Source organism: Narcine bancroftii, chromosome 5, assembly GCF_036971445.1.
Source record: "Narcine bancroftii isolate sNarBan1 chromosome 5, sNarBan1.hap1, whole genome shotgun sequence".
Taxonomy (NCBI): domain Eukaryota; kingdom Metazoa; phylum Chordata; class Chondrichthyes; order Torpediniformes; family Narcinidae; genus Narcine; species Narcine bancroftii.
Window position 1 is genome coordinate 108,278,617 of NC_091473.1, and position 25,892 is coordinate 108,304,508.

Here is a 25,892-nt window from a genome sequence, read left to right on the forward strand (position 1 = left end):
CATATCACTATTAACTTAATTAACCTAACTTAACTCCCTTCGAATTCTAAGCTCAAGTTTATGTAATGTGTGTATAAATTCAGAAAAGTTCTTTGATTCACAGTCCAATCTCACTTCTCATTCTTCCAAGATCACTGATTGTAGGAAATTCTTATACATTTAACATGTATGAAATTCACCAGGCTTTGGTGCTTGAAAGGTAAATGGTTACCGCTCAGGAAGGTTCTTGTCGGTTTTCAGAGAGAGATTTGTTGTTCGCTGGATACCCACAACTGATTCCTTGTAACCAGCCACTTCAGTGTCTTGCTGAATAAATTTGCCCCATCAGGGTTCTCCAGATGATAACCTCTTTCTTTCAGGTCACCACAGAGTTCCTTTTTGTTTCTCTTATTTCAAGTGAAACATTAGGCAGCCAGTCCTCTCCTCTTGCGTGGACCACAAGGGCTTTGGCCAGGCTGAGCTAAACACTAAACACTCCTGTTCCAGTCCTCGCTGCTGCTGCTGTCTGTAGAACTGCACAACTGAATTCTCTTTTTTCTCAGAGAAAAAGCCTGTTTTTCTCTCTCTGTTTGCAAGATCACATGAACCTCTTAGACAGCCTGTGGCTCCGATGAGTTCTTTTATCTTTGCCTTTTTGTAAACAACAATCCATTAGTGAAGTCTCTTGGGCACTCTCCAAAGCTTTGGCAAAGGCCCTTGGAGCTGGCCTGTCTAGCATAAGTCGAGCTCCAGTATTTTAAATAAGATCTGTTTTCAAGTGTTTGTATGTGACCTACACTAAAAAAAACATGCGCCATTTTATCTCCCAAAAACGTATCTATAATCTGTCACACTATGAATATAGCCGCAATATCAGAACAGGGCGAAAATGGAGTCTAGGACCTTCATAACGGACGAGGCGGATGTGTCTGGGCATGGGATGGTGAACGGTAAGCAGGAGTACTCATTGATGACTGAGAGAAAGTAGATGTTTCTGTTTGTGGAGGGGAGAGGTCCCTTAAAATCAATGCTGAGCCATTCGAAGGGCCTGGATGACTTAATCAGGTACACTTTCGCGAGGTGAAAAAAGTGCGGCTTGCACTCTGCGCAGACCTGGCATGACCTGGTCATTTCCCTGACATCTTCTATTGACAAAATGAGCCATGTGGGTGATCCTGGATGGCAGAGTTCATTGTGTATGGTCTGTGGTTGACTGGTGCATGCATAGCATCCGCTGGACAAGTCATCTGGAGGGTCGTTAAGGGTCCCTGGCCAGTAGGTGATGTCAAAACTGTAGGTGGAGAGTTTGATCTTCCACCTAGCAATTTTGTCATTCTTGATTTTTCCCCTCTTGGCGTTGCTGAACATGATGCAACAGAGGAGCGTGATTCTTCTACCAGCCAGGTAGTTCCTCCAGTGCCTTACGGCTTCTACAATGGCCTGAGCCTCCTTTTTCACAGACGGATTCTGGAGATTGTGGCCTTGAAGTGTCCGTGCGAAAAAGGCAACCAGCTTGCCTGCCTGATTGAGGGTGGCGGTCAGGGCTACTCTGAACTGTCACTTTCCCCTTGGAAAGGTACATTCTTGTCTACTGCATGTATGACGGCTTTCACAATGTAACTTCAGAGGTAATTAAAAGTCACCTGGGCTTTAGCCAAAAGGGGAAAGTTGCGGCCTTTAACAGGGGATGAACCTTGTTGGTGTATCGAGGGACCCACTGGGCGTAATATGAGAAAAGCCCCAGGCATCTCCTCAAACTCTTTGTTGTCCTGGATAGGGGAAACTCTGACAGGGGGCGCATCCTATCAGGGTCTGGGCTGATGACCCCATTCTCTACATCGCCAAGGATAGCCAGTCATGTAGTCCTATCGGATTGTAGGTGAGATTCAGGGATCTCGCCGTATGAAGAAAACTCTGAAGATTGGGGTTGTGGTCTTCCATGATGTGGCCACAAATGGTGACATTTTTGAGGTAGGGGAAGGTAGCTTTCAACCCATACTTGTCCATCATCCTGTCTATCTGCCGCTGGAAAGTAGACACCCCATTGGTAATACTGAAAGGGACCCACTGGAATTAATAAAGTCGACTGTTAGCCTCAAATGCAGTCTATAGGCAGTCCTTGGAATGGATTGGCAGCTCGTAATAGGCAGCTTTCAGGTCGATGGTCGAATAGATCCGATATTGCTCAATATCATTCACCATATCCGAAATGTGAGGGAGGGGGTGTGCATCCAGGAATGTGTATCTGTTAATTGTTTGACTATAGTCAATCACTAACCTGGACTTGTTTTCCCCTTTACTACCACCACTTGCGTACTCCACCGGCTGGTGCTGGGTTTGATGATCCCCATCTCCAGCAGACACTGCCGCGCTGTACCTCCTGCTCTTGGTGGTGATGGACTTACAGTTGGCAGACAGGTTTGGGAACAGAGGGTGGGGGGGGGGGGTCGATGTTCAGCGTGGAGAGGCTGCAAGTGGGTCCTGATTTTGAGGGCCCTCCATTCTGAACCGTTACTGGAGGAAGGGGACCAGAAAATTCCAAGGTCACGCTTTCAAAGTGACACAGGAAGTCCAGACCCAACAATACTGGAGCACACAATTCATCTAAAATGTACACACGAAATTTACAAAATTCCCCTCCCTCAAATGACAGATGAACTATACAATGTTTCTGTACACGTGCCGAATGGGACTGGGATGCTAGGAAGATTCAGTAATTAGATGGATTCATTTTTAAGTTATATTTTTGCACAGTCTGTGTGTTCTATGAATTTTTCTGTGGAGCCTGTGTCTATCAGGATCTTGGTTGAATGTCTGTTTACCTTCATCGTCACCATCAAGTTGCTGAGCTGGTGAGGTCTGTTCTGGTTGAGGACCAGCGATGCCAGGTTGCAGGAAACGCTGTGTTCTTCCCTCGAATGGCCCCCTCCGTCCTGAGTTGACGAGTTCAGGTAAGATGGTGTCGACCTTGTGATGCAGAAAGATGGCCACCCTCCTTCCTCCTCTGACGATGATGGTGCCAAATTCGAAGTCAGGTCGCTGCAGGATGGCCGCTGAGCCTTTTTGTGCTGTTTCCGGAGGTGGTGGGTTGCGCAGCAGGCAATCTCAGGCGAGTCTGGGGCAGACGGCTTGGTGCTGGAATCTGATCTAGGCCGTGGACTTCCCCGGAACTCTCTTCACACGGCAGACCCTCGCCCAATGTCCCTCCGTCCCGCAGCTGGAGCACGCTGAGTCTTTGGCCGGGCAGCGGTCATGGGGGTGCTGTCCCTTGCTGCAGAGTAAGCACTTCCGGACTCAGGAAGTGGCAGCTGTTAGAGCAGGAGCCGCCGTAGGGGGAGTAGCTGGTCCTTGAAGGTGCTCACCCAAGAGATCGAGTTCGCTGGCTTTGGGGCCTTTGTTCTCAAGACTAGCCTGTTCCAGTGATTTGACCAGCTCGACTTGGCTAGCGAGGTCCTTCCTTCCCATCTTGAGCAGTCGCTGCCTCACGTACCTTGAGTGGACCCCTGTGAACAAAATGTCCCAGATCTGTTCATCTCCCCAGATGCGGCCCGAAGCAGCCTCATACCTGCACTTCTTAGCCAACATCCACAGATAGTGGTAGTCATCAATTGACTCTCCGGGTACTTCACTAGGACCTCGTTTGGGGCCTTCATGTATCGGACCTTCAACGCCTTGATGGCAGTATCGTACATCGGGTAGTCTTAGACGATTACGTACCCCTTTGTCCCTACCCTTGAGATGAGCGCCGACCTCTGGAGCTCGTCTGGGTGGAAGACGTCCCTGGTTGTGTTCAGGTAGGAAGCAGTCTAGCCAATATGCAAACTCCTCAGCTGCATCTGGGACTGGGAGGTCTATTAGCAGCATACTGCGCTTGAGCAACACCTCCATCCTTGTTTGTAAGATAATAAAATTGTGGCATAGATAAAAGCTTTCATTAGCTTATAACACAGGTAGGGTTCACAAATAGGCTTCAGAGGGGTTCTGGGTTTAGGCAGGGAAACCAGGGTTATATCTTGGCCCCAGGGGAGGAGCCAGGAGGCAGGACCAGTTGTTAGTACAGCACACTTCTAGTGAATCCCAGTTCACTACACATGTAATCTAATTTATCTAAATTATGTAACTTCATCTTTGCGCGAATATGTCGGTGTCTGGTGGAATGTCCCAAACCACTACAGCTCAAGGTTGAATTCTGGGAAGGCAGTTTAAAGTTCAGTTTTGGAAGTTCAGTGATGGCAGGTGAGTTTGAAATTGATGTGTCACACAGGCTTTAGAATGGTTGAGACACACAGGCCTTAGAATGGTGTAACAATATTAATATTTGGGGAGAATTTATAAGATTTAGAGTAGGTAACATACACACATTTTAAAACAGTTTTTATTTGAAAGACTGAAGAATTCACATTGCAAGATCTTTTGGAGAACATAAGCACCTTTTACAAGTAGGTGTTAATTGAACTAACGTCATAAAATGCTTGACCATTGTCTTGCTGGAGTCATGCTGTCTATCAGTGAGCAAAGTGCTCACAGAAAGATCAATTCTAGATTGTTTACCTAAGATAACAACTTAAGAAGAAAGAACTCCTGTTGTTTGCTGGAGAAGGTGGGGGTTTTGCAGGACATGAGTCACATGCTCTTTTTGGAATTTCAGTTGGAGAGAGAGATAGAGGACAAGCTCTCTCAGTCAGTGTGTGTGGGACACTGAACAGTGCAATCCAGGAAGAACTGATGAAAAGTTCCAAAAGGAGTGGATGGCTGGAAGTGCTATCTGTCTGATATTTCTCTGCTCTGTTGTAACCTGAAAGAAAGAGGTTACCATCTGAAAAACCCTGATGAGGCAAGTTTAATCAGCAAGACATTGAGGAGACTAATGGTCGTAAGTCAGTTGTGGACATCCTGGAGCCACAAATATCTCTCTCTGCAAATCCTACAAGAACCTTCCTGAACGGTAAATATTTACCTTTCAAGCACCAAGCCTGGTGAACTTTATACATGTTAAATTCTGTGCACAGTATGGTGATTGCCTGCAACCAGAGAACTTGGAAGAAGGAGAAGTGAGATTGAACTGTGAACCAAAGAACTTTTCTTGAATTTATATACACATTAGATATGGGGATAGTGCCGGAGGATTGGCGCATTGCACATGTGGTTCCGTTATTTAAAAAGGGTTCAAGGAGGAAGCCTGGCAACTATCGGCCTGTAAGTTTGACGTCTGTGGTAGGTAAATTAATGGAGAAAATTCTTAGAGATAGTACTTATAAACATCTGGATAGACAGGGTCTGATCAGGAGCACTCAACATGGATTTGTGGGAGGAAGGTCATGTTTGACCAATCTGATTGAATTTTTTGAAGAGGTGACTAGGAATGTGGATGAGGGTAGCGCAGTGGATGTTGTCTATATGGACTTCAGTAAGGCCTTCGATAAAGTACCACATGGAAGGTTAGTTAGGAAGGTGCAGTCTTTAGGTATAAATTTTAAGATAGTCAAATGGATTGAACATTGGCTGAAAGGGAGAGGCCAGAGAGTGGTAGTGGATAATTGTCTGTCAGGTTGGAGGCCGGTGACCAGTGGTGTGCCTCAAGGATCTGTATTGGGCCCATTGTTGTTCGTTATATACATTAATGATCTAGATGATGGGGTGGTGAATTGGATTAGTAAATATGCAGACGATACTAAGATAGGTGGAATAGTGGATAATGAAGAAGGTTTTCAAGGATTGCAGAGGGATTTGGGCTGCTTAGAAAAGTGGGCTGAAAAATGGCAGATGGAATTTAATGCTGATAAGTGTGAGGTGCTTCATTTTGGTAAGAATCAGAATAGGACATATGTGGTAAATGGGAGAGCATTGAGGAATACAGAAGAGCAGAAAGATTTAGGAGTAACGGTACATCGTTCCCTGAAGGTAGAAACTCACGTGAATAGGGTGGTGAAGAAGGCTTTTAGTATGCTGGCCTTTATCAATCATTGCATGGAATATAGGAGTTGGGAGGTGATGTTGAGATTGTATAAGACGTTGGTGCGGCCTAATTTGGAGTTCTGTGTGCAGTTCTGGTCGCCTAATTATAGGAAGGATATAAACAGAGTGGAGAGAGTGTAGAGAAGGTTTACCAGAATGTTGCCTGGGTTTAAGCATCTGGAGTATGGGGAGAGATTGGACAGATTGGGTCTTTATTCTTTGGAGCGTAGAAGGTTGAGAGGGGATTTGATAGAAGTATTTAAGATTATGAAAGGGATAGACAGAATGGATGTGGATAGACTATTTCCGTTAAGAGGAGGAAAGATTAAAACAAGAGGACATGAGTTAAGAATTAAGGGGCAGAGGTTTAGAGGTAACATGAGGGGGAACTTCTTTACTCAGAGAGTGGTAGCTGTGTGGAATCATCTTCCGGGAGAAATAGTGGCGGCGGAGTCAATTGTATTATTTAAGAAAAGGTTGGACAGGTATATGGATGAGAAGAAGATGGAGGGTTATGGGCATTGTGCAGGGAGGTGGGACTAGAAAGGGGTGTTTGGTTCGGTGCGGACTAGAAGGGCCTAATGGCCTGTTTCCGTGCTGTAATTGTTATGTTATGTTATGTTTTACACATCCGCTTAGAATTAGAAGGGGGTAATTTGGGTTAGAGTTTAGTATAAGAATAGAGTTAAGTTAAAGTTTGATTCTATTTTCATATTTGAAGTTGATTAAAAATAACTTTTGTTTTGAAAGCCACTTGTCTTGGTGAATGTCTATTGCTGCTGGGTTTTGGGGTCTTTTGGGCTTGTAACAATGGTGAGACACACAGGCTTTAGAATGGTGAGGCTCACAGGCTTTAGGATGGTTGAGACACATAGGCCTTAGATTGGTGAGGCATGCAGGCCTTAGAATGGTAAGACACGCAAGCTTTAGGATGGTTTCCAGGTTTTTCAACTTTTTGAATACAGGCAACTGGTGCTGCCTCCTTTTCTCTCTATCTCCTTAATGTGGGACAATTTGCAATCACATGATCAGGTTTCCTTCAATAGTAGCACAGGAGACCAGAAGGGTTTTTCTTTTCTTGCTTTCCTTCATATTTACCCCTAGCACTACTTGCTGTGTTTTCTGACTTAGGTGGACATTCCACATTATCCATGAGGAAGGTTTTACTGGGCACAAATTTAACCCTTTGGAAGGCTCCACTTAGCACGAGCTTAACCCTGTGGGTTACAACATGCTCTCTTGTTACGTCAGCGGATTCCTGTCATGGTTCCAATCCTTCCTCAAATCTCCTTTGCCTCACTGCAGCTATAAGGTTCTCTAATTGAAGTTTTTCTAACTCAGACTGCCTTTGTCTCCTGGCTTCCTCATCTGGAAACCTAAAGTTTTTCTAAGTCTAGCTCAAACTGCTTTTGTTTTCTCTCCAATCAAAATTTTTCTAATTCGATTTATTCCCCTGGTGATCGCTGCTCATGGGATTCACTCTGGAGAAATTGTTTTACCTTCTCCTCTCCAAACTTCCCTTTCACTACATAATAGTTATCTAACATTTTCTGGATCACTGCCTTTTTCATCGCTGGTTTTACAACCGCAAGTTCCATCTTTTCTGCGATAATCAACAACTCATCCTTTTTCGCCCTCTGTAAATCTACACAGGTGGGCAATCCCAAAAATTTGTCAATGTTCATTACTACTATTGTTCCACACACAAGCCCTTAATTTGGCTTAAAAGAATTCTAATCAATCAATAAAATTGACAATTAATTGATCACTTGGCTCCCAATTTGGTGTGATCCCAGACGATCCCCCAATTTTGTTGCATATACAACAGCAGTAATAAAGATTAGCTCAGATTGTGTTATGTTTAAAATTATATTTTTAATTATTAATTCTCAATTATATTACAATGTATCTAATTTAACTAACTTATCTAAATTTATATACAATTTTCTAACTTTATCTTTGCGCAAATATATCGCTGTATGGAATGTCCCAAGCTCAAGGCTCAATTCTGGGAAGGCAGTTCAAAGTTCAGTTTCGGAAGTTCAGTGATGGCATGTGTGTTTGAAATTGATGTGTCACACTTTGTGTCTCTTGTGCTGCTTTCTTAAAATGGCCTCTTGAATAAAAAATGTACTGTCTTTTTAAGAACCTGGTCACAGCCTTTGGCTTCTCCAGGGCTGCACCTGCGGGAAGCGCTATGCTCATGCATACACTGAGAGCCTGCTGGTCTCAATGTGGTGCTCCACGCCATGTGCTGATTTAATGTCGTGGAACTTGGGTGCCAACAGTGATGTGTACTTGGCCAGTAGGAGGGCATATTCGTTATTGTCCAGAGCATGGATTCCTAATGGCAAAAAGAAATGTTTCCGTTGAGTGAAGGGGTATGATGGGAGTGTGGTAGCATTGACCTAATTGTCAACTGTTCATGTCCACCAGAAGCTTGTGTGCCCGGAGGAAATCTACTGTGGGATGCTGCTTATCCCACAGATGCAATTGTACACTTCCAGTGGAAAACCATGTCCGCAGTGTGGATTTTGATCAGGCAGATACGGAAACTCGGAATGGAGGAACCGTTGGCTGCCTGTAGGGAAAGGCCCTTGGGATTGTGTTTGAGTTCGAAACACATCAACGGAATAAAGCTTATCTCTGCACCTGTGTTGATTATGAAATCCCTCTTTGTTCGCTGGTCCCTGAGTTAGAGTTGGCCTTTATGTGTGCCAACCATCAAGGCCATTATCGGCGGCCGGCCTGTCCATTTCCCTTCACTGCGTTTGACTTGGCATTGGGGTCTGAGCATGGAGGGACACACTGCTGGGCATTACACCCCATCTGCAGTGGTAGAAACAGTAATCGCATCATTTGTCTAAACACACGTTATGTTGTGGCTGGGCCGCAGCTACTGCTGGGGGCCCGGTTTGGGGGGGGGCGCTGAACTGGCAGTGCCAACGGCATAGATCAGTTATACATGTATGGAGGTCTGTTGCTAGGTGTGGAAAAGTCTGTTTCCTTGGCTACCAGGTATGGGGTGCTGAAATCCATATCAGATATTGCCGAGGAAACGTGCACCGGTAACCTCCAGAGGAACAGGGCCTTGAAGAAACAGTTTGTATGTCTGTCTGCTAAGGCCACCATTTCATGCATGAGCTCGGAGGGGTTCCTATCGCCCAGGCCTTGCATATTCAGGATGCAGATGGCACGCTCATGCTGGATGAGTTTGAGGGAATCAAGGGGAAAACGCCGGAATTGTTCGTACTTGTGTTCCATAGGAGGATTTTCCACGAAGGAGCTTACTTTTGTTGCAGTAGTGGCGTCCAGGACACTGACGATGTGCCAGAACTTGGTGTCCTCTGAGACAATGCCTCTGATCTGGAAATGTGACTCAGCCAGTTGTAACCAATTCCTGGACTGATTTGCCAGAAGAACGGCAAATGCACGCCCGCAGCATTGGTCGCAGCTGTTGTGTCTGTAGCGATAGTAGCATCCTGCATTTTGTTGCGTTCGAGGCGGATTCCAAAGAGATTGGAACAATCAGGGTCACCACTGTAAGGTTTGCTAATGGCAGTGCTACCGAAATTAGAGATGTCCACATGATACAAGGTGAACCAGTAACTGAACTTTATTTCAAATTCCTCGTGCTGCTTGAGGAGACCACCCACTTCCTGTGAAGGGCATGCTGGTCTTAGGAAGTGACGTCAGCGCGTCGTGGCGTCACTCTCTGTGCAGCGGCATGCAACATGGAAGTTGCGCTGCCCCTCGGGCAATGCATGTCACCAACTGCGGGCTTCTCCAAAAGGAAGGGGGGCCTGCGCCATCTTGTGCTGGACGACTGGGGCGGTGATTTGGCCTGTCTAACCGTGTGGTTGTTCGGCCTGCTGCACTATTGTCAATGCAAAATTATTCCCAAAGAACTATTTGCTGAAAGGAATGGTGAAGGCAGACTCCATTACAACTTTTCAGGGCAAGTTGATAAACATTTAAAGGAGAGAGCTACAGAGCAACAGGAGGAGAGTAGGGCAGTAACATTAGTTTTGGCTTGTTGGAATAATGAGTAGTGTGGAAACTTTGGATTGACTTCTGGAAACATTTTTTGACATTTAATCAATGCCGTGGCAAGTTTAAGCCTATCCCCAGCTATTTGCTTTTAGTCCTTAGCAAGTATTTTTGTTTCACTGAAGCAATCCTCTGAGGTCAGAAAATTCAGAGGGCTTTCTATGTTTTGGTTCACATTTTTTAAAAGAATGAAACCTGGATATATCTAAGGAAATTTGTCTAGCGCATCCATTAAGTCTGAAGGTGATTTGAATTAAGACCTTTGGTTTCAATTCAATAATTTAAATGAGTTTTTTTTTAAATTACTGCAAAGATGGAAATCCTGCTTTTAGCTGCATCTCACTCAACTTTAAATGTAAAGACACTTTGCAAACAGGCTGCTCACTTATTTAACAGAAGAAATTTGTTTGCTCTGCTGGGAACAGTACATTGTGAGGATGTTAAATGTAAGTTCTTTCCATCTAAGGTCTTTGTGCAGAAAACATTTTAGCATTCCATCACTGAAACTTCTGCTGTTTCAATTTACACCACTTACTCAAACTTCTCTGTGCTGCCTGGCATTGATTCCTGGTTAAACAAGGTGTTCATATTAAAATTCATATTATTATTCTCAAATCCCTCCATGATCTTGGGCTTCCAATCTCTGTACATTTTCCAGTGATGGTTCTTCCTCATCCAAGAATGTGCCGCACCATTGGCAGCCATGCCTTCGGGCACTGAAGGCCTAAGATCTAGAATTCTTTCCTAAAAGCCCTCTGCCACTCATTCCTCCTTCGTGTTCTTTAAATCTGCCAGTTTAATTTGTTTTTTGAAAATGTAAAGCATATTTTAATAATTTTCTACGTTAAAAATGTTTTAGAAATGTGAGGTTTAGTTGTGTGTTCTGGTTGACTTGTGTATACTTTCCATGAGGGGGCACTCTTGTATCAGTTGCACAGCTGTTCAAAAGACTTTGAAGAGAATCATTTCTCCTAGATGAAATAATTAACTGAGGAAGTGATGTCCATTCACATTATGATTTTCAGCAAGTTTTTGACTTCTGAGTTTGAATATGCAGAATCAAAGTTGGAGAACAGCTAGAGATCTGATGCCTGAAGACCTGATGTTATTTAAATATCTGTGGCACCTACTCTACAGGTAGGGTGACCATTCAAAAAGGAGGACACACACACACACACACACACACACACACACACACACACACACACACACACACACACACACACACACACACACACACACACACACACACACACACACACACACATATATATATGTATATGTGTGTGTATCCATGTATGCAAATGTATATTTGTATGTATGCATATATATGTGTGTGTATATATGTATGCATGTGTGTATATATGTGTATGCGTGTGTGTATATATATGTATGTATGTATATATGTATGTATGTATATATGTATGTATGTATATATATGTATGTATATATATATGTGTGTGTATGAATATATATGTATGTATGTATATATGTATGTATGTATATCTGTATGTATGTATATATATATGTATGTGCATATATGTATGTGTATGTATATATGTATGTGTATGTATTTGTATATGCATCGAATCCATGCTGCTGAAGATCCAACTGTGCTGGGTAGGTCACGTCTCCAGAATGGAGGACCGTCGCCTTCCCAAGATCGTGTTATATGGCGAGCTCTCCACTGGCCACCGTGACAGAGGTGCACCAAAGAAGAGGTACAAGGACTGCCTAAAGAAATCTCTTGGTGCCTGCCACATTGACCACCGCCAGTGGGCTGATATCGCCTCAAACCGTGCATCTTGGTGCCTCACAGTTCGGCGGGCAGCAACCTCCTTTGAAGAAGACCGCAGAGCCCACCTCACTGACAAAAGACAAAGGAGGAAAAACCCAACACCCAACCCCAACCAACCAATTTTCCTTTGCAACCGCTGCAACCGTGCCTGCCTGTCCCGCATCGGACATGTCAGTCACCAACGAGCCTGCAGCAGACGTGGACATACCCCTCCATAAATCTTCGTCCGTGAAGCCAAGCCAAAGAAAAAAAAATGTATATGTATGTATATATATATGCATGTGTATATATATATATATGCATGTATATATATGTATGTATATATGTGTGTGCATATATATATATGTATGTGTAATTATATATGTATTTATGTGTATGTATGTATAAATATGTGTATGTATAAATGTATGTATATATGTATGTGTATATGTGTACATATGTATATATAAATATGTATATATGCATATATATATGTATGTATATGTGTTATATATGTGCATATATATGTATATGCATGTGTAAATATATATGTATAGATAGATAGATATATGTGTGTGTGTGTGTTTGGAATTTAAAAAAATGATCTAAATGGTTTTTATAAAACAACAAATGCAAACACACTGTATATACATGGTAACCCATGACCATGTCCTCCTTTAGGAATGGCCACCCTATTTTTAGGTATATCCCTGTTTTCCTTTCCCACTCTTCCCAGTCTAAGGTTCTCTCTCCCTTTAATTATTTTCTATTCCATTACCTAGAGTCATTACCCTCTCCCACCTAGTTACATCTGCCCATCCACCTACTTATCCACCAGGGTTCCTTCTCCCTTTGCTAATCATTCCTATCTCTTCCTCCATGTAGATCCAAGTGTTATTTTCACTGTCATGTTCCAGCCTTTGTCTCATCAGTCCCCCTCTTCCCTCCTCCCCCACCGAGCTCCATTTACCTTTTTTCCCATGTGTTTCTCTTTCTTACCCTCCAGTCTCTATTTCAAAACTCCATTCTCCCAGTCCCTCACTTGGCTGCATCTGCCTGTCATCTCATACCTCACCGAGTTCCACAGATCATCTCTCCCTCTCTTTCATAATTATACATGCCATCTTCTCTCAGTCCTGATGCAGGGTCTCAACCTGAAATGTTGACCTTCCCTTTGCCTCTACAGATGCTGCCTGACCTGATGTATTGCCCTGAAATTTCAAAACTAAGGTCTTTGATACATGGTTAAGCCTGAAGGTGTGTTTTAAACCGCTGTCAAAACATTCCTGTGGCCAGGGTTGTCCTGACATCTTGTGTGATGATATTTGCTCTGGATTGTGCAGGGAATAATGAGCATGGATCATTCACCATTTCCAGGAAATAGCTGGATTTTGAATTTCAAACATATTTTCCAAACAATGGGATACTGATCCACAGAAATTCGGTATCAATATAAGAGGGACGTTCATTAAAAAAATGGGAAAAAAATCAGAGGGAAGAAGCAATCACGCTTGATCATTTTTGTTTGCTTGTTTAATTTTATTCTTTATCACTAAGTAGTTTCCCTCTTTTCAAGAAGCCTTGTAATTTATGGTAGAAACTTGAATTTTATTTTTTTTTAAATGCTCCCTTACTGAATATTTGACTTTACTAGAACTGAGCATCAGAAAAAAATTATATAACTGGTGGCTAATAACATGATGCCACATATGTCCATTTGGGACTGATAACTGTAAATTTTACTCTGTAGATTCTCAATATTTAATGATATTTGGAGCAGTTGCAAATCCAGAAATGCCATTATTCAAGTAAAACACCATTAACCTCCCCAGTCGTAATGGGTTTCTATTCTCCCATTAGATCAATGCAAGACAAATGAGGAGCATGTTGCAATCTTTCCTTTCTGAATCGTTGCCTTAGAAACAGATGGAAAAGGGAGAGCAAATTACAGATGCGTCTCTATCCTCATTTTATAGCTCAAGAAAAACTACAGACAGCTAAAAGCACCCAAATTTTCATCAATTCCCATAGCTTTATTCAAACATATTAATTTTGTTTTTAAAGTTAATTTTGTGACATTATACCATGTTGGTATTTATTAAGATTCTGAGATGGCAACACACTTTATTAAATAGTCGACTATATCTGAATTGGTCCACTTACAAATCAAAAAGTGACTTTAAACCTCAAACATAAAATAATAAGAAATCTCTTTTCAGTCATGTTACCATTTCAAACTGTTGCTTTAATCAGAGCTTGGCGTGTAGCCACACCAATACTGAAATGTTCAAGATGGCGGAGCGAACCAGGCCTGCTGTGGCTTATCTCAACTACAGTTGCTGCAAATGAAACATAGATGCTGGAGCCATACCTACCTTTTAGGTTCAATGAAGTTGGACATTGGACTGCAGTGAGTGGTGCGATGCAGGGAAAGCGCTGAGTAGGAGCCAATTCGTGCGGATGCTGCGGATTTGTGAAGGATTCAATCGCTATAGAAAATGGAGCTTCGGTTGCGGCCTAGTGGAAGGGTCGAGTTGCTTGTGTCATGGTGGCCGGCGGTTTTCAGATTTCTTATGGCCTTCGCTGGGGTTTCTGGTGTCGAAGGATGAGGAACAAAAGTGGTGCAACAAAGCCGGTGAGACGTCCGGGTGTGACCGGGAGCTGCGGAGTCGTGCCAGAATTGAAAGATTCAGAGATGCTTTACCCTTGGCCTTGTGATGACTATAGAGGTTGCTTTGTTCTGGTCCTTGTGGCAGCCAGTGCCGGAGTTCGGGAAGCTTCGTGAACTGTGACTGCGCGGTGTATACTCTCCCTGACATAGCATGTAGTTCATTGGGGAGTTGCTGAACCTGACTTGGGATGGTGGCATGTGCATCCACAGTGGCCTCAGAGATTAGGGGAAGCGTTCTTCTTCATCTGAATGATGGACATTTTAACATCTTATTGCAACCTGACTTACTGCACCATGTCTAAACTCTAGTAACTAATTGTGTACTACTGTAATGTTTGGCAGCTTTTGTAACTGTATACTGAGATTTTGCTAGTTTTACTAGACAATGACAATAAAGTGAATCTGAAATGCACAGTGTGACCTTTTGTATGGGATGTAGTCTATAAACGCTATTGTCACTTCTCAGCATGAAGAGTCCAGATGACTAGACACTGCCAATGTAACAAGGAAATAATGGCCTGCTCTGAACCATACAAATCTATTGATAGCAGGAGCTACAGATGATCTGGTCACACATCAGTTTAATTATAGTAATTGGTATGATCTGCATAAATCCCATGCTTCTGTTCAGGAAACCATAAGCAGCAGCTGTTAGTAACAATGAAAACTTTATGTAAATCAGTACCACGCACACCAGTGCTCATACCATGTTGGCATAATGCCCCTGACAGCAAACATAAGTAATATCTTGGTACAATTCTCTTTGTTGGCTTGTTAATTAAACTGAATGTTAATGAGAATATGACATTAAAACCTTTGTCCATCTGGAAACATTGGTAACGCAGGGTTTCCAAAAGGTGAGAGATTGGTGAAGTCTGATCTGCAGTGAGATTTGTGTGTCCTAGTGCATAATTTTCAAAGGCCACAGCAAGTATATATTAGGAATATTAACACAGAAACATTTATTATCAACCATAGCAAATTTTATATATAATTGTATATATTAGGAATGATATTGTTAGTGGAACTGAATTCCAAAGTAAGGAGTTCATGCTTCAGTGAGACCAGATCAGGAATACTAGGTACAATATCAGATTTTTTAGTTAAGGGGTATGTAACTGCTGGAAGCTGACTGACTGATAGCCGGAATGGGCAGGTTGTATGAGAGAAGGTTGAATCACTAAGGCTAGTATCTGCTGGAGTTTTGAAGTGAGAGGGGACTTGATTGAAATATATCAAATCCCATGGAGTCTCTACAGGCTGGGTGGGCACTGAGAGGATGTTTCCTGCTGTGAGAGAATCTAGAAGCAGATATTTCCATTTAGAAATAAGGGGCCATTCGTTTAAAATTTTTATAAGGGGGTCATGGTTCTTTGCACTTCTCTTATGTATGTGTTCTCTGGTCAATCAGCTAATGAAGTGTTAACAATGTAAAATCTTCAAATGCAGCCAAATTATGAAGGTGGTCCTCAGTTAGTTGACTCCTTATACACCCAAATTGGAGTATATATTACTTTTAGTTGCTGTCAGGGACATTTTGCCAATATACCTCTTTCCTGATGGTAGCAGCAAGAAAGTGTGCTAGCTGGTGTGGATCCTTGATGATTGCTGGTGCAGTGGAGGCAGTGCTCCCTGTAGGTTTTCTCTAAGCTGTGGAGGGTTTTGCCTCTGATGTCTTGGGCTGTGTCCACCACCTTTTGTAAGGCTTTCTGCTCAGGGGTAATAGTGTCCCCGTACCAGTCTGTGAAGCACACTTTCCATCACATATCTGTGGGAATTTGCCGGGGTTTCTGATGTCATATGAAACCCCTGCAAACTCCTGAGGCACTGACATGCTTTCTTCACAATGCCATTCCAAGAAAAAAAGGTGCCAGCGACTTTCTGCAGAACCCCTTACTATCTTTGCTGTTAAATAATCTTCATTTTATTGTTTCGACATTATTGAAGAGTGTTCCAAATTTGGTTTATGATCATGAAATACAATGTGGATCTTGTTTAAATACTTCTGATATAGGTTGTTATTTGTTTGCAGTTAGGAAATTTGTTTTATATAAATGTCAGTGTGCCTTTTTAACTTTTGTTTCTAGTCCTAAACTGTGGTTGTGTATTCTTCTTCTGATCTTCTCCGGCAGGTTTCATTAGCAATTAATGTTGCAAGTGAATGTGGGTTCACAGAAAGTAATTATAAAGACCTCCAGCAATTGCAGCGGGAACTGGGGCCAATGCATTTCAATGTTCTTGGCTTCCCCTGTAATCAATTTGGGAATCAAGAACCTGGAACTGACCAGGAGATTGAGAAGTTTGTTCGCAAGACTTACGGAGTTTCCTTCCCACTGTTCAGTAAGATCATTGCCAAAGGCCCTGGTGCAAATGCAGCATTCAAATATTTAACAGGTAAGAATGAGATGTACTAAAATTTAGTTTAAAACTCAACACAAATTAACAACTGATTTCCAACATTCAAAAGGTATATTTCTTTCTCTGAGGAGAAATTGTCAAAACTTTCAGTGAATATCTCATAAAACTTATTTGTGTGTCTGAACTAGCCAAGATTTCTAAATCTTTGTTAATACTCTGTTTTTTTTATGGTTAAACAAACTTGTTTACTCACTTTTTCGGTTTTGATGAATGATCTTCAATCTGAAATATTGATCCTGTCACCTGTATTTGTGGAAAGAGAAATGGAAGCATTTCCAACATTTTTTTGTTTTTTATTCTATTATGGGCGTTTTGTAATCTCTCACTGAATTTTTTCCCAACCCCCATCCCCTTTGGTTCTATCTCTTTTTATTGCCACCATTACCACCTTCTCTTATCAGATTTCAGGACTGTCACCCTTGACTTCTAATCACCCACTATATCCTGACTCATCTTCCTCCACCTGACCCCTTTGTGTTTCTTCACTCTCTCTACTTTTGTCAGGCATCTGCCAATCTACTGTCTCTGTTCATCGTGCTTCACCTCTCCCTGGTTCACAAATCCCACTAGTCCCCTGTCTTCTTTGCACTCGCTTCTCCTCTCTACATTCCTAGTCTTGATGAAGGGGTTCGGTCTAAACGATCGACCACTTTTTTTTCACCCACTGATGCGGCTGACCTGCTGAGGTCCTCCAGGAATTGTGCTTAGCTTGAAACATTCATTCTTTGTTTTGCTGAAACAAAGTCCTGTGTTTTACATCTTGATTAAAGTAATAGTGCACGCTGCTGAAGATCCAGCTCCGCTGGATGGGTCACGTCTCCAGAATGGAGGACCATCGCCTTCCCAAGATCGTATTATATGGCGAGCTCTCCACTGGCCACCGTGACAGAGGTGCACCAAAGAAAAGGTACAAGGACTGCCTAAAGAAATCTCTTGGTGCCTGCCACATTGACCACCGCCAGTGGGCTGATAACGCCTCAAACCGTGCATCTTGGCGCCTCACAGTTTGGCGGGCAGCAACCTCCTTTGAAGAAGACCACAGAGCCCACCTCACTGACAAAAGGCAAAGGAGGAAAAACCCAACACCCAACCCCAACCAACCAATTTTCCCTTGCAACCGCTGCAGTCGTGTCTGCCTGTCCCGCATCGGACTTGTCAGCCACAAACGAGCCTGCAGCTGACGTGGACTTTTTACCCCCTCCATAAATCTTCGTCCGCGAAGCCAAGCCAAAGAAAGAAGAAAGTAATAGTGGTATGTCCCCAGGCTTTCTTTCTTTTGCATTAGACACAATCTGGTCTTTCCACAAAAAATGCAACATCCAGTACTTTGAGCAAGTGGCCATTTGTTTTTTTTTAAACTCACTATCACTAAAAAATATTTAAGGCATTACTAAGGAGGTATTTTAATATAATAATTGTAATTCTCATTATTATACTTTATAAGAACAATCCTTAAAATGCACATTAAGCCTAGAAGTAACCTCTCTGTAACTAAAGAGAAAGGAAAACAAATAGTCGAGAGGGGGAGAAGAATAAAAAGGAAAAGGGGAAAGAGCTAGCATCAAAATTTAGTACAATCAGAAAAAGAAATAAAAGTGAAACGATTAAATAAGGGATGAAAACTAAATATAAAATATTTAATAAATAGACAAAACTATCCGGACATTTGATGAAGATCCCTAAATGAGGTCTGGTTTGTGTTCTCCTGATGTTCCCCCCCCCTCCTGAAGCCCACAATCAGTTCATTAGTTTTTTGAACATTGAGTACAAGGTTGTTGTTACACCACTCAACCAGCTGATCTACCTCACTCCTGTAAGCTTCTTCATTGCCCATCTGTGATTCTGCCAACAACTGTGGCAAATTTGTAGATGGCATTTGAATTGTGCCTAGCCACACATTCATGGGTGTAGATAGAATAGAGCAATGGGATAAGCACGCATCTTTGAGGTGCACCTGTGTTGATTGTCAATAAGGAGGAGACATTATTACCGATCTGCACTGACTGTGGTCTTGTGATGAGGACATCAAGGATCCAGTTGCAGAGAGAGGTGTAGAGGCTCAGGTTTTGAAGCTTGCTGGCAAGTACTGAGGAGATGATGGTGTTGAAATCTGAGCTGTAATTGATGGAAAGCAGCCTGATGTACATGTTGCTGTTGTCCAGGTAATCCAGGGCTGAGTGGAGAGCCAGGAAGATTATATTTTCTGTGGAACAATTGTGGCAGAAGGCAAATTGCAATTGGTCCAGTTGGGTATGAGTTAATTCTGGCTATGACTAACCTCTTAAAGCATTTCATTACAGTCGATGTGAGTGCTACTGAGTGATGGTCATTGAGGCAGCTCACTCTTTTCTTCTTGGGCACTGATATGATTGATGCCTTTTGAAGTAGGCGGGAATCTCCAATGGCAGCAGTGAGAGTTTGAAAATGTTGGTGAATACTCCAGCAAGGTGGCTGGCACAGATTTTCAGTAACCTGCTAGGTAATCCATTAGGGCCTGACATCTTGTGAGGGTTCAGCCTCTTGAAAGATGTTCTGACTTTGGCCTCAGAGACAGATATAACATGGTCATCAGCTTCTGCAGGGATTCTCATTGGTATCATTGAATTCTTCTTTTGAAAGCGAACATAAAAGGTGTTCAGCTCATCAGAGAGTGAAGAATCACAGGTATTTATGATGTAAGGCTGCGCCTTGTAGGATGTAACGGCGTGTAAGTCATGCCATAACTGGCGAGTATCCGATTCTGTTTCTAGCTTCACTCAGAATTACTTCTTTGCTGTTAAGACAGGTCGCACCTGGACTTCCTGTCGAGATCTGGATCGATGGTCTTCAACTCCATCAACATAGCCATCAGCAAGTTGCAAATCCTTTGATTCAGCCACATCTTTTGGTTGGGTTACACATACTCATCCACTCAGGTCCTGACGACGTCGATGACAGCTGTGGCATATTCATTCAAATTTGAAGATGAATCCTTGAATATAGTTCAGTCTACTGTTTCCCAGCAGTCCTTTAGTGCTCCTCCACTTCCCTTGACCATACTTGCACCATCTTCTCCACTGGTGCTGTAGTCCTCAGTCTCTGCTTGTATGCTTGGAATAGAAGAACAGCCAAAGTGGAGGTGTGGGATGACTCGGTAGGTGTTCTTGATGGTGGTGTAACAGTGGTCCTTTGGTTGCGAAGTATGTAATATGCTAGTGATGGTTTGTCAGGGCCTTCTCTAGGCTGACCTGATTGAAGTCCCCTTCAATAATCGGGAAGGCATCCGGATTGTGCTGTCTTGTGGCCTGCTGATTACAGTGCTCAGCCCATCCAGCGCCAGCCCGATGTTAGCCTGGGGTGGAATGTATACAGTGACCAGGATGATGGGGGAGAACCCTTGGAAAATAGAATGGATGACACTCGGTCGCCAGATGTTTCAGGTTGGGAGAGCAGGACAGGGACATAACTGTTAAGTTTGTGCATGATGCATTATCAATAACTCAAAAACCTGGAGTTACAGAACCATAGGCTTTTACTTACAATAAACTTGAAGGTCGTCCTGTGCTGTGACCCAGGGTTTCTGGTGAGGGGTTATGGTGTTGGAGCCTTTAGACAGGGTCAAGAGGGAGGAGCCACAGGTACAGTCACAGGACGGGACAGAGCCAGATTAATGAGTGTACAGCAGTTCACCACAGTGCACCATGATGAAATGATGATGAAGTAAACACCACTACCTCTGCTGTTACCTGATGCTGGTGTCCTGTCTGCACAGTGGACCTCGGGCTGTAACGCCTTGTCCGAAATGCTCTCATTCAGCCATGACTCAGTGAAATGCATCACACAGCACTCCCTGATGTTCCTCTCCTGCTGTAATCTGGGTTGCAGTTCATCCAGTTTATTTTCTAAAGACTGTACATTAGCCAGGCAGATGGTAGGGAGTGGAGGCCTCAGGGCCCAGCAGCTGAGTTTAACTTGTAGTCCCGCTTATGTGTCCGCATGGTCAGATCTTTGTTAAAGGGCCTGTGAGCTGGCTGCCAGAATTGCCCACAGTCCATCAGATTTTGCAATTGCTGTCTTTCAACAAACTTAGTGCAGCATTAATCTTGTTGAGGTGTACCTAAAGAGTGGCCATAGAAGAACAGGAGAAACAGGCCATTTGGCCACTCAAGCCTGTCCTATTATTCAATATGATCATGGCTAATCTGCCCCAGGTCTCCTCTATAGATGACACTTTCTAAGTTCTCGTATTTCCCAATTTCAAAACATGTAATTTTCACAGAAACATAAGCAACGATATTCCGAATGACCATCTTTTTAATCCGATAAATCAAACTTCGTAATTGCAGCTGTAAAAAGCCTTATTTCATTGATAAAAGGAATAACATTTTGCATAACTTCACATTGAGATTTTCATACGATGAGTAAACAAAGCAAACTATATAATGATAAAGATATTCAACTTTAAAGAGGTATAAACCAAATAAACCAAAATTAAGATGATTAAGATAGATTCAAAGAAAGGTATCTCGAGCTCACGTATCTTTCATGGTTCTTCGAAGAATGAGATACAAACTCTTGGTTCGCTTGGTTATTATCACATATTACATCATAGTAACTATGGCAACATTTCCTTAAAGAGATAGTCACAAAATTAACAAAAGTTTTTAAAAAAACACAAGGTTTTAACCTTTATATCCTCTTCAGTGCCATTTTCCCATAGCCCTAATTGCTCTCCATCCCTGCTTCACAAGAAGATTTACTTTCTCTTTAAATACCACCATGACCTCCAGGAGTAGAGAATTCTAGATTAGCCACCCTCGGCTATTAGTTCCCATCCTTCTATTTTAAATGACTTTCCTCTAAGACCAAATCCTAGTTTGGTTTCTTAGGTTTTATTTTTATCAAAGTATCTAATATACCACCTTCTTTCACAAAATTAGACAGTCCTTACTCCTAGTTCCAGATTGGATATGATGGTGCTAAACCAGAGTTCCTTAAATATTTTTCATTCGGAGTCTACTGCTGAAGTACTCTTGGGTTGATGACATTTCCTATCCCAGTAAAACTAAGGTCAGCCAATTACATATCCACTGTTGACATTTGTCATTAATTACTGTTTTAATTATTTCCAAAGCAGTTAAAATCTCTTTCCTCCAGAAGCAGTGCACCATGGGATTTCTTCCATGTGTGTTTCCTGTCCTTTTATTATGTAGTTCATGATGTAATGTTGGATCATAGATTAGGAAAACTGATGATGCAGTGGATACACTGATGGAACGTTGAGGAGACAGGGGTTTTTCACTTGAATCCCATTAAATTAAACTTCTAGTAATTCAACCATAAAAAGAGATCAATTACAAAGTTTAAGAAAAACAAGCATTAAACGCGTAATATAAATATTCAAATAAATGTTAAACAATTAAAAAGGTCTACGATTTCTCATAGCTAATCCCTTGCAGTTGTTCCATCTATTGCAATCACTGGTGGATAATTCTCAACGAGATCTAACCTGAACTGCCCCAAGATTCCAACTTCAGAATGTGGTCATAGAATCGTAGAACTGTAATGAGTTTCGGGATGGGAATCCTCAGCTTTCTAAGACACATTTGGGAGTTGCTGATAGATTTTGGCAGAACATCTAGCGGTCTCTGTAAAACCCATGCCATGTGAATACAAAATGAAAAGTATTTTTTTAAATATTCAGATGATCACACAAATGTGACTATTTCTAGCATTTTATTACTTTTAATTTATTTTAAAATAAATTAGGCATACAACACTGTAACAGGCCAATTCAGCCCTACAAGTCCATTAACCTTCACCCTCAGTATCTTTTGAAGGATGGGAGAAAATCGAAGCCCCCAGGGAAAACCCATGCAGACACGGGGAGAATGTGCAAACTCCTTACAGACAGCACAGGATTTGAACCCCGGTCCGGTCACGATTGCTATGCCAACCGTGCTGCCCTTTTTTCTCAGACTATTATCATCGAAGTACTTTGATTTTGTTTTATTCAGTAAATCCAGCATTTAATATTAGCATCACAGCACAGAAGTAGTATTGATTGGAAAGGAATTGATGATGTTATTCATAATGAATGAGTCTGATAAGAAATGGAATGTTCATCTTCATCTGAAACTGGGTGTAAGAAATTTATGTTTGACGAATGCTTGAACTTTGGAATTACTTTTTTCCAAAACCCGAGGTCCTGACATCTGCTACCTACGTGAGGCTTTTACTGACCTGTTGCCCCTCTCCATCAACATGATCGTCACTGCTACTCTGCAGATTTGTTGTGTATGTTCCTGTTCCAGAAACACAGTTCATTCACATTCCATTCTGTTGTTATTTCAAAATGTTCCCACCAGTGTCTCAGCAAGTCCATCATTTTGCGTCATGCCAAACTGAAGTTCATCCAAACGTGTTGTCATACCTCTCACCAGCTTCTGTAAACCAACTCTTCTTGTGCTTGTTGACCTAAGTGAGTTGCCTATCATATCACAAACTTACTTTAAAATTCTTATCCTTATTTCTAAATCTTCCCATGTATACTTCTGCAGCCCTACAAACCTCTTGCCTCTATAATTCTGCTCTCAAATATATCCAATTTTAATCTTTCCGGAATTGGAAAATCTGTTTAACTATTGGACTTCAAACTCCCTAAACGCCACTGTTTATTAACCTCTTTTTGATCTTTTAAGACAATCTTGGATATATTTTGGAATAGCTTATATCCAGGTATCAAATTCAGATTTCAAGTAATCCCAGTAATTTTCTTGGATACCATGATGTTTTTGTGAAATGCATTGCCATGTTTTATTATGTAAGATAAGTCATAAAAACACATAAATTATATTTGAAAAATCCAGGTTGATAAAATTGATGTCTGTCATAATATTTAAAGCAATTTTTTTTTAATTCCTTATAGATTCCACTGGTAAGGAACCAGACTGGAATTTTTGGAAGTATCTTGTGGATCCGAATGGTAAGGTGGTCGACGCATGGCCACCATCTGTATCAGTTGCAGAAATAAAACCAAAAATTGTATCACTAGTGAGACAACTCATTCTGAAACGAAGAGAAGAACTGTAACTTAATGCTGACTACCTTAATTCTTGCCTTGTTATTCAATTGGTCAATCATAATTTTCAATTTTGTTTTGTAAAGCTCACTAATTCATATCACATAATATTAACTTGAACATACATTGTGCTTTTCCAATGCAAAAAAGCTAATTCAACCACTTTTTACATTGACATTGTTACAATTTACCTGCTTTTTAAAAAAAAAGAAAGTATGTTAAATATTGATAGTTTCATATGAAATTTACATAAGATCTGTTTACGCTACTGATGCTGAGGAAATGAGATAGATTCATGAAAAGGCCAAATATAAGGTTATTACAGGTGAACATTCACTCAAAGTAAAATTAGTTCTTCCATATCACAAAATTGTTTTTTCATATTCTAAAGGGCCAATTTTTATGTGGAGTTGAATCCAGAAATAGATGTGGTAAGTCCTGCATGTGATTTTAGCCTGAGGAATTTTTACCTGACAGCCTGAATCAAATGAAAAAATACATTTGGCTGGGGAGTGAAGCCTTGTTAGCATAAAGATAAGCTAGGAGATTTGGCCTATTCTGTAGAAGGAAGAGGCAGTTCATAGAAAAATAGGTATCGGAGTAGGCCATTTGGCTCTTCAAGCCTTCACCACCATTCATTATGATCATGGCTGATCAGTACCTGGTTCCTGCCTTCTCCCTATGCCCTCTGATCCCCTTAGCCAAATCTAACCTCCTCTTAAATATTGATAAGGAACCGGCCTCAACCTGTGGCAAAGAATTCTACAGATTTACCACTCTCTGAGAGAAGAAATGTTTTTCTCTTCTCAGTCCTAAAAGATTTCCCCCTTACCCTTAATCCGTGACCCCAGTCCTGGTTTTTCCCAGCATTGGAAACAACCTTCCTGCATCTAGTCTGTCTAATCCTTTTTTATATGTTTCTATAAGATCGCTCCTAAATTCCAGTGAATACAAGCCTAGTTGATCTAACCTTTCTTCATATGCAAGTCCTTTCATTCCTGGTATTAATATAGTGAACCTTCTCTGCACCCCCTCCATGGCGAGGATGTCCTTCAGATAAGGAAACCAAAACTGAACACGGTATTCCAAGTGTGGTCTCACCAAGGCCCTGTACAGCTGCAGTAGGACCTCCCTACTCCTGTACTCAAATCCTCTTACTATGAATGCCAACATACCATTCGCCTTCCTCACTGCCTGCTATACCTGCATGCCCACTTTCAATGACTGATGCACAGTGACACCCAAGTCTCGCTGTATTTCCCCTTTTCCTAAACAGATACCACTTAGATAATAATCCTCTTTCCTATTCTTACCTCCAAAGTGGATAACTTCACATTTATCCACATTATATTGTGACCTCTTGTGACATTAAAACTGATCTCCATATGTAAAAGGATGCCTACTTATTCAATTTTTACTGTTTGCTCAAAAAGCAAGTTGAAATCTGGGTTGGATTGAAGTAAAACTAAGCTGAAAATTGAAAGCATTTCAAATGCCTGTGATTGCTGGAGGTGCAGGGTGAAAATGCTTTCTCCTACCCTCCATCTTTCTGTTCCTGCATGATAAAGTGTGAATGGTGCATTTTTTGTGAAGTATATCCCAACACTGGTTTTATTAATTCTTCTTGTTGAACTAATCTGACAATTAAAAAAAAGGATTCTCCTTGCAATCATTTGTGTAACTCTAGTGATCAGACATGTTGAATTAAAATGTCATCTGGGTCTTGCCTTCTGAGAGCAATTTCACTTTGTGAAGCAACAATGTCCTTTTCAGGTTAGAGTCTGTTTTTTTGTTTCCTTTTTGGAATCAATTGCTTTTAGCCCATGGGAAGATGCTTTCTGCTCTGCTCTTCCTAATAGACTGAACAAGAAGAAATGGATGTGAACGTGGCAGGCTGCTCCAAAGGAAAACACAGGAACAATGCAGTTTGGGGCAACACAACTTTATTCCACTCACATAACGTATCGTCATATTCACCCCCT

The 25,892-nt window shown here is 41.8% G+C and overlaps 1 protein-coding gene across 1 annotated transcript in view; it reads left to right on the plus strand.

Annotated features, from left to right (window-relative positions):
- gpx7 (glutathione peroxidase 7) overlaps positions 1-25,303 on the plus strand; it is a 31,795-nt gene extending 6,492 nt beyond the window's left edge. The window contains exons 2-3 of the mRNA XM_069938698.1: positions 16,565-16,826; positions 23,758-25,303. Coding sequence (XP_069794799.1) covers positions 16,565-16,826; positions 23,758-23,921 — 426 coding nt within the window. The 3' untranslated portion in view covers positions 23,922-25,303. The remainder of the gene's footprint in view (positions 1-16,564; positions 16,827-23,757) is intronic.
- Positions 25,304-25,892: the final 589 nt, after the last annotated feature.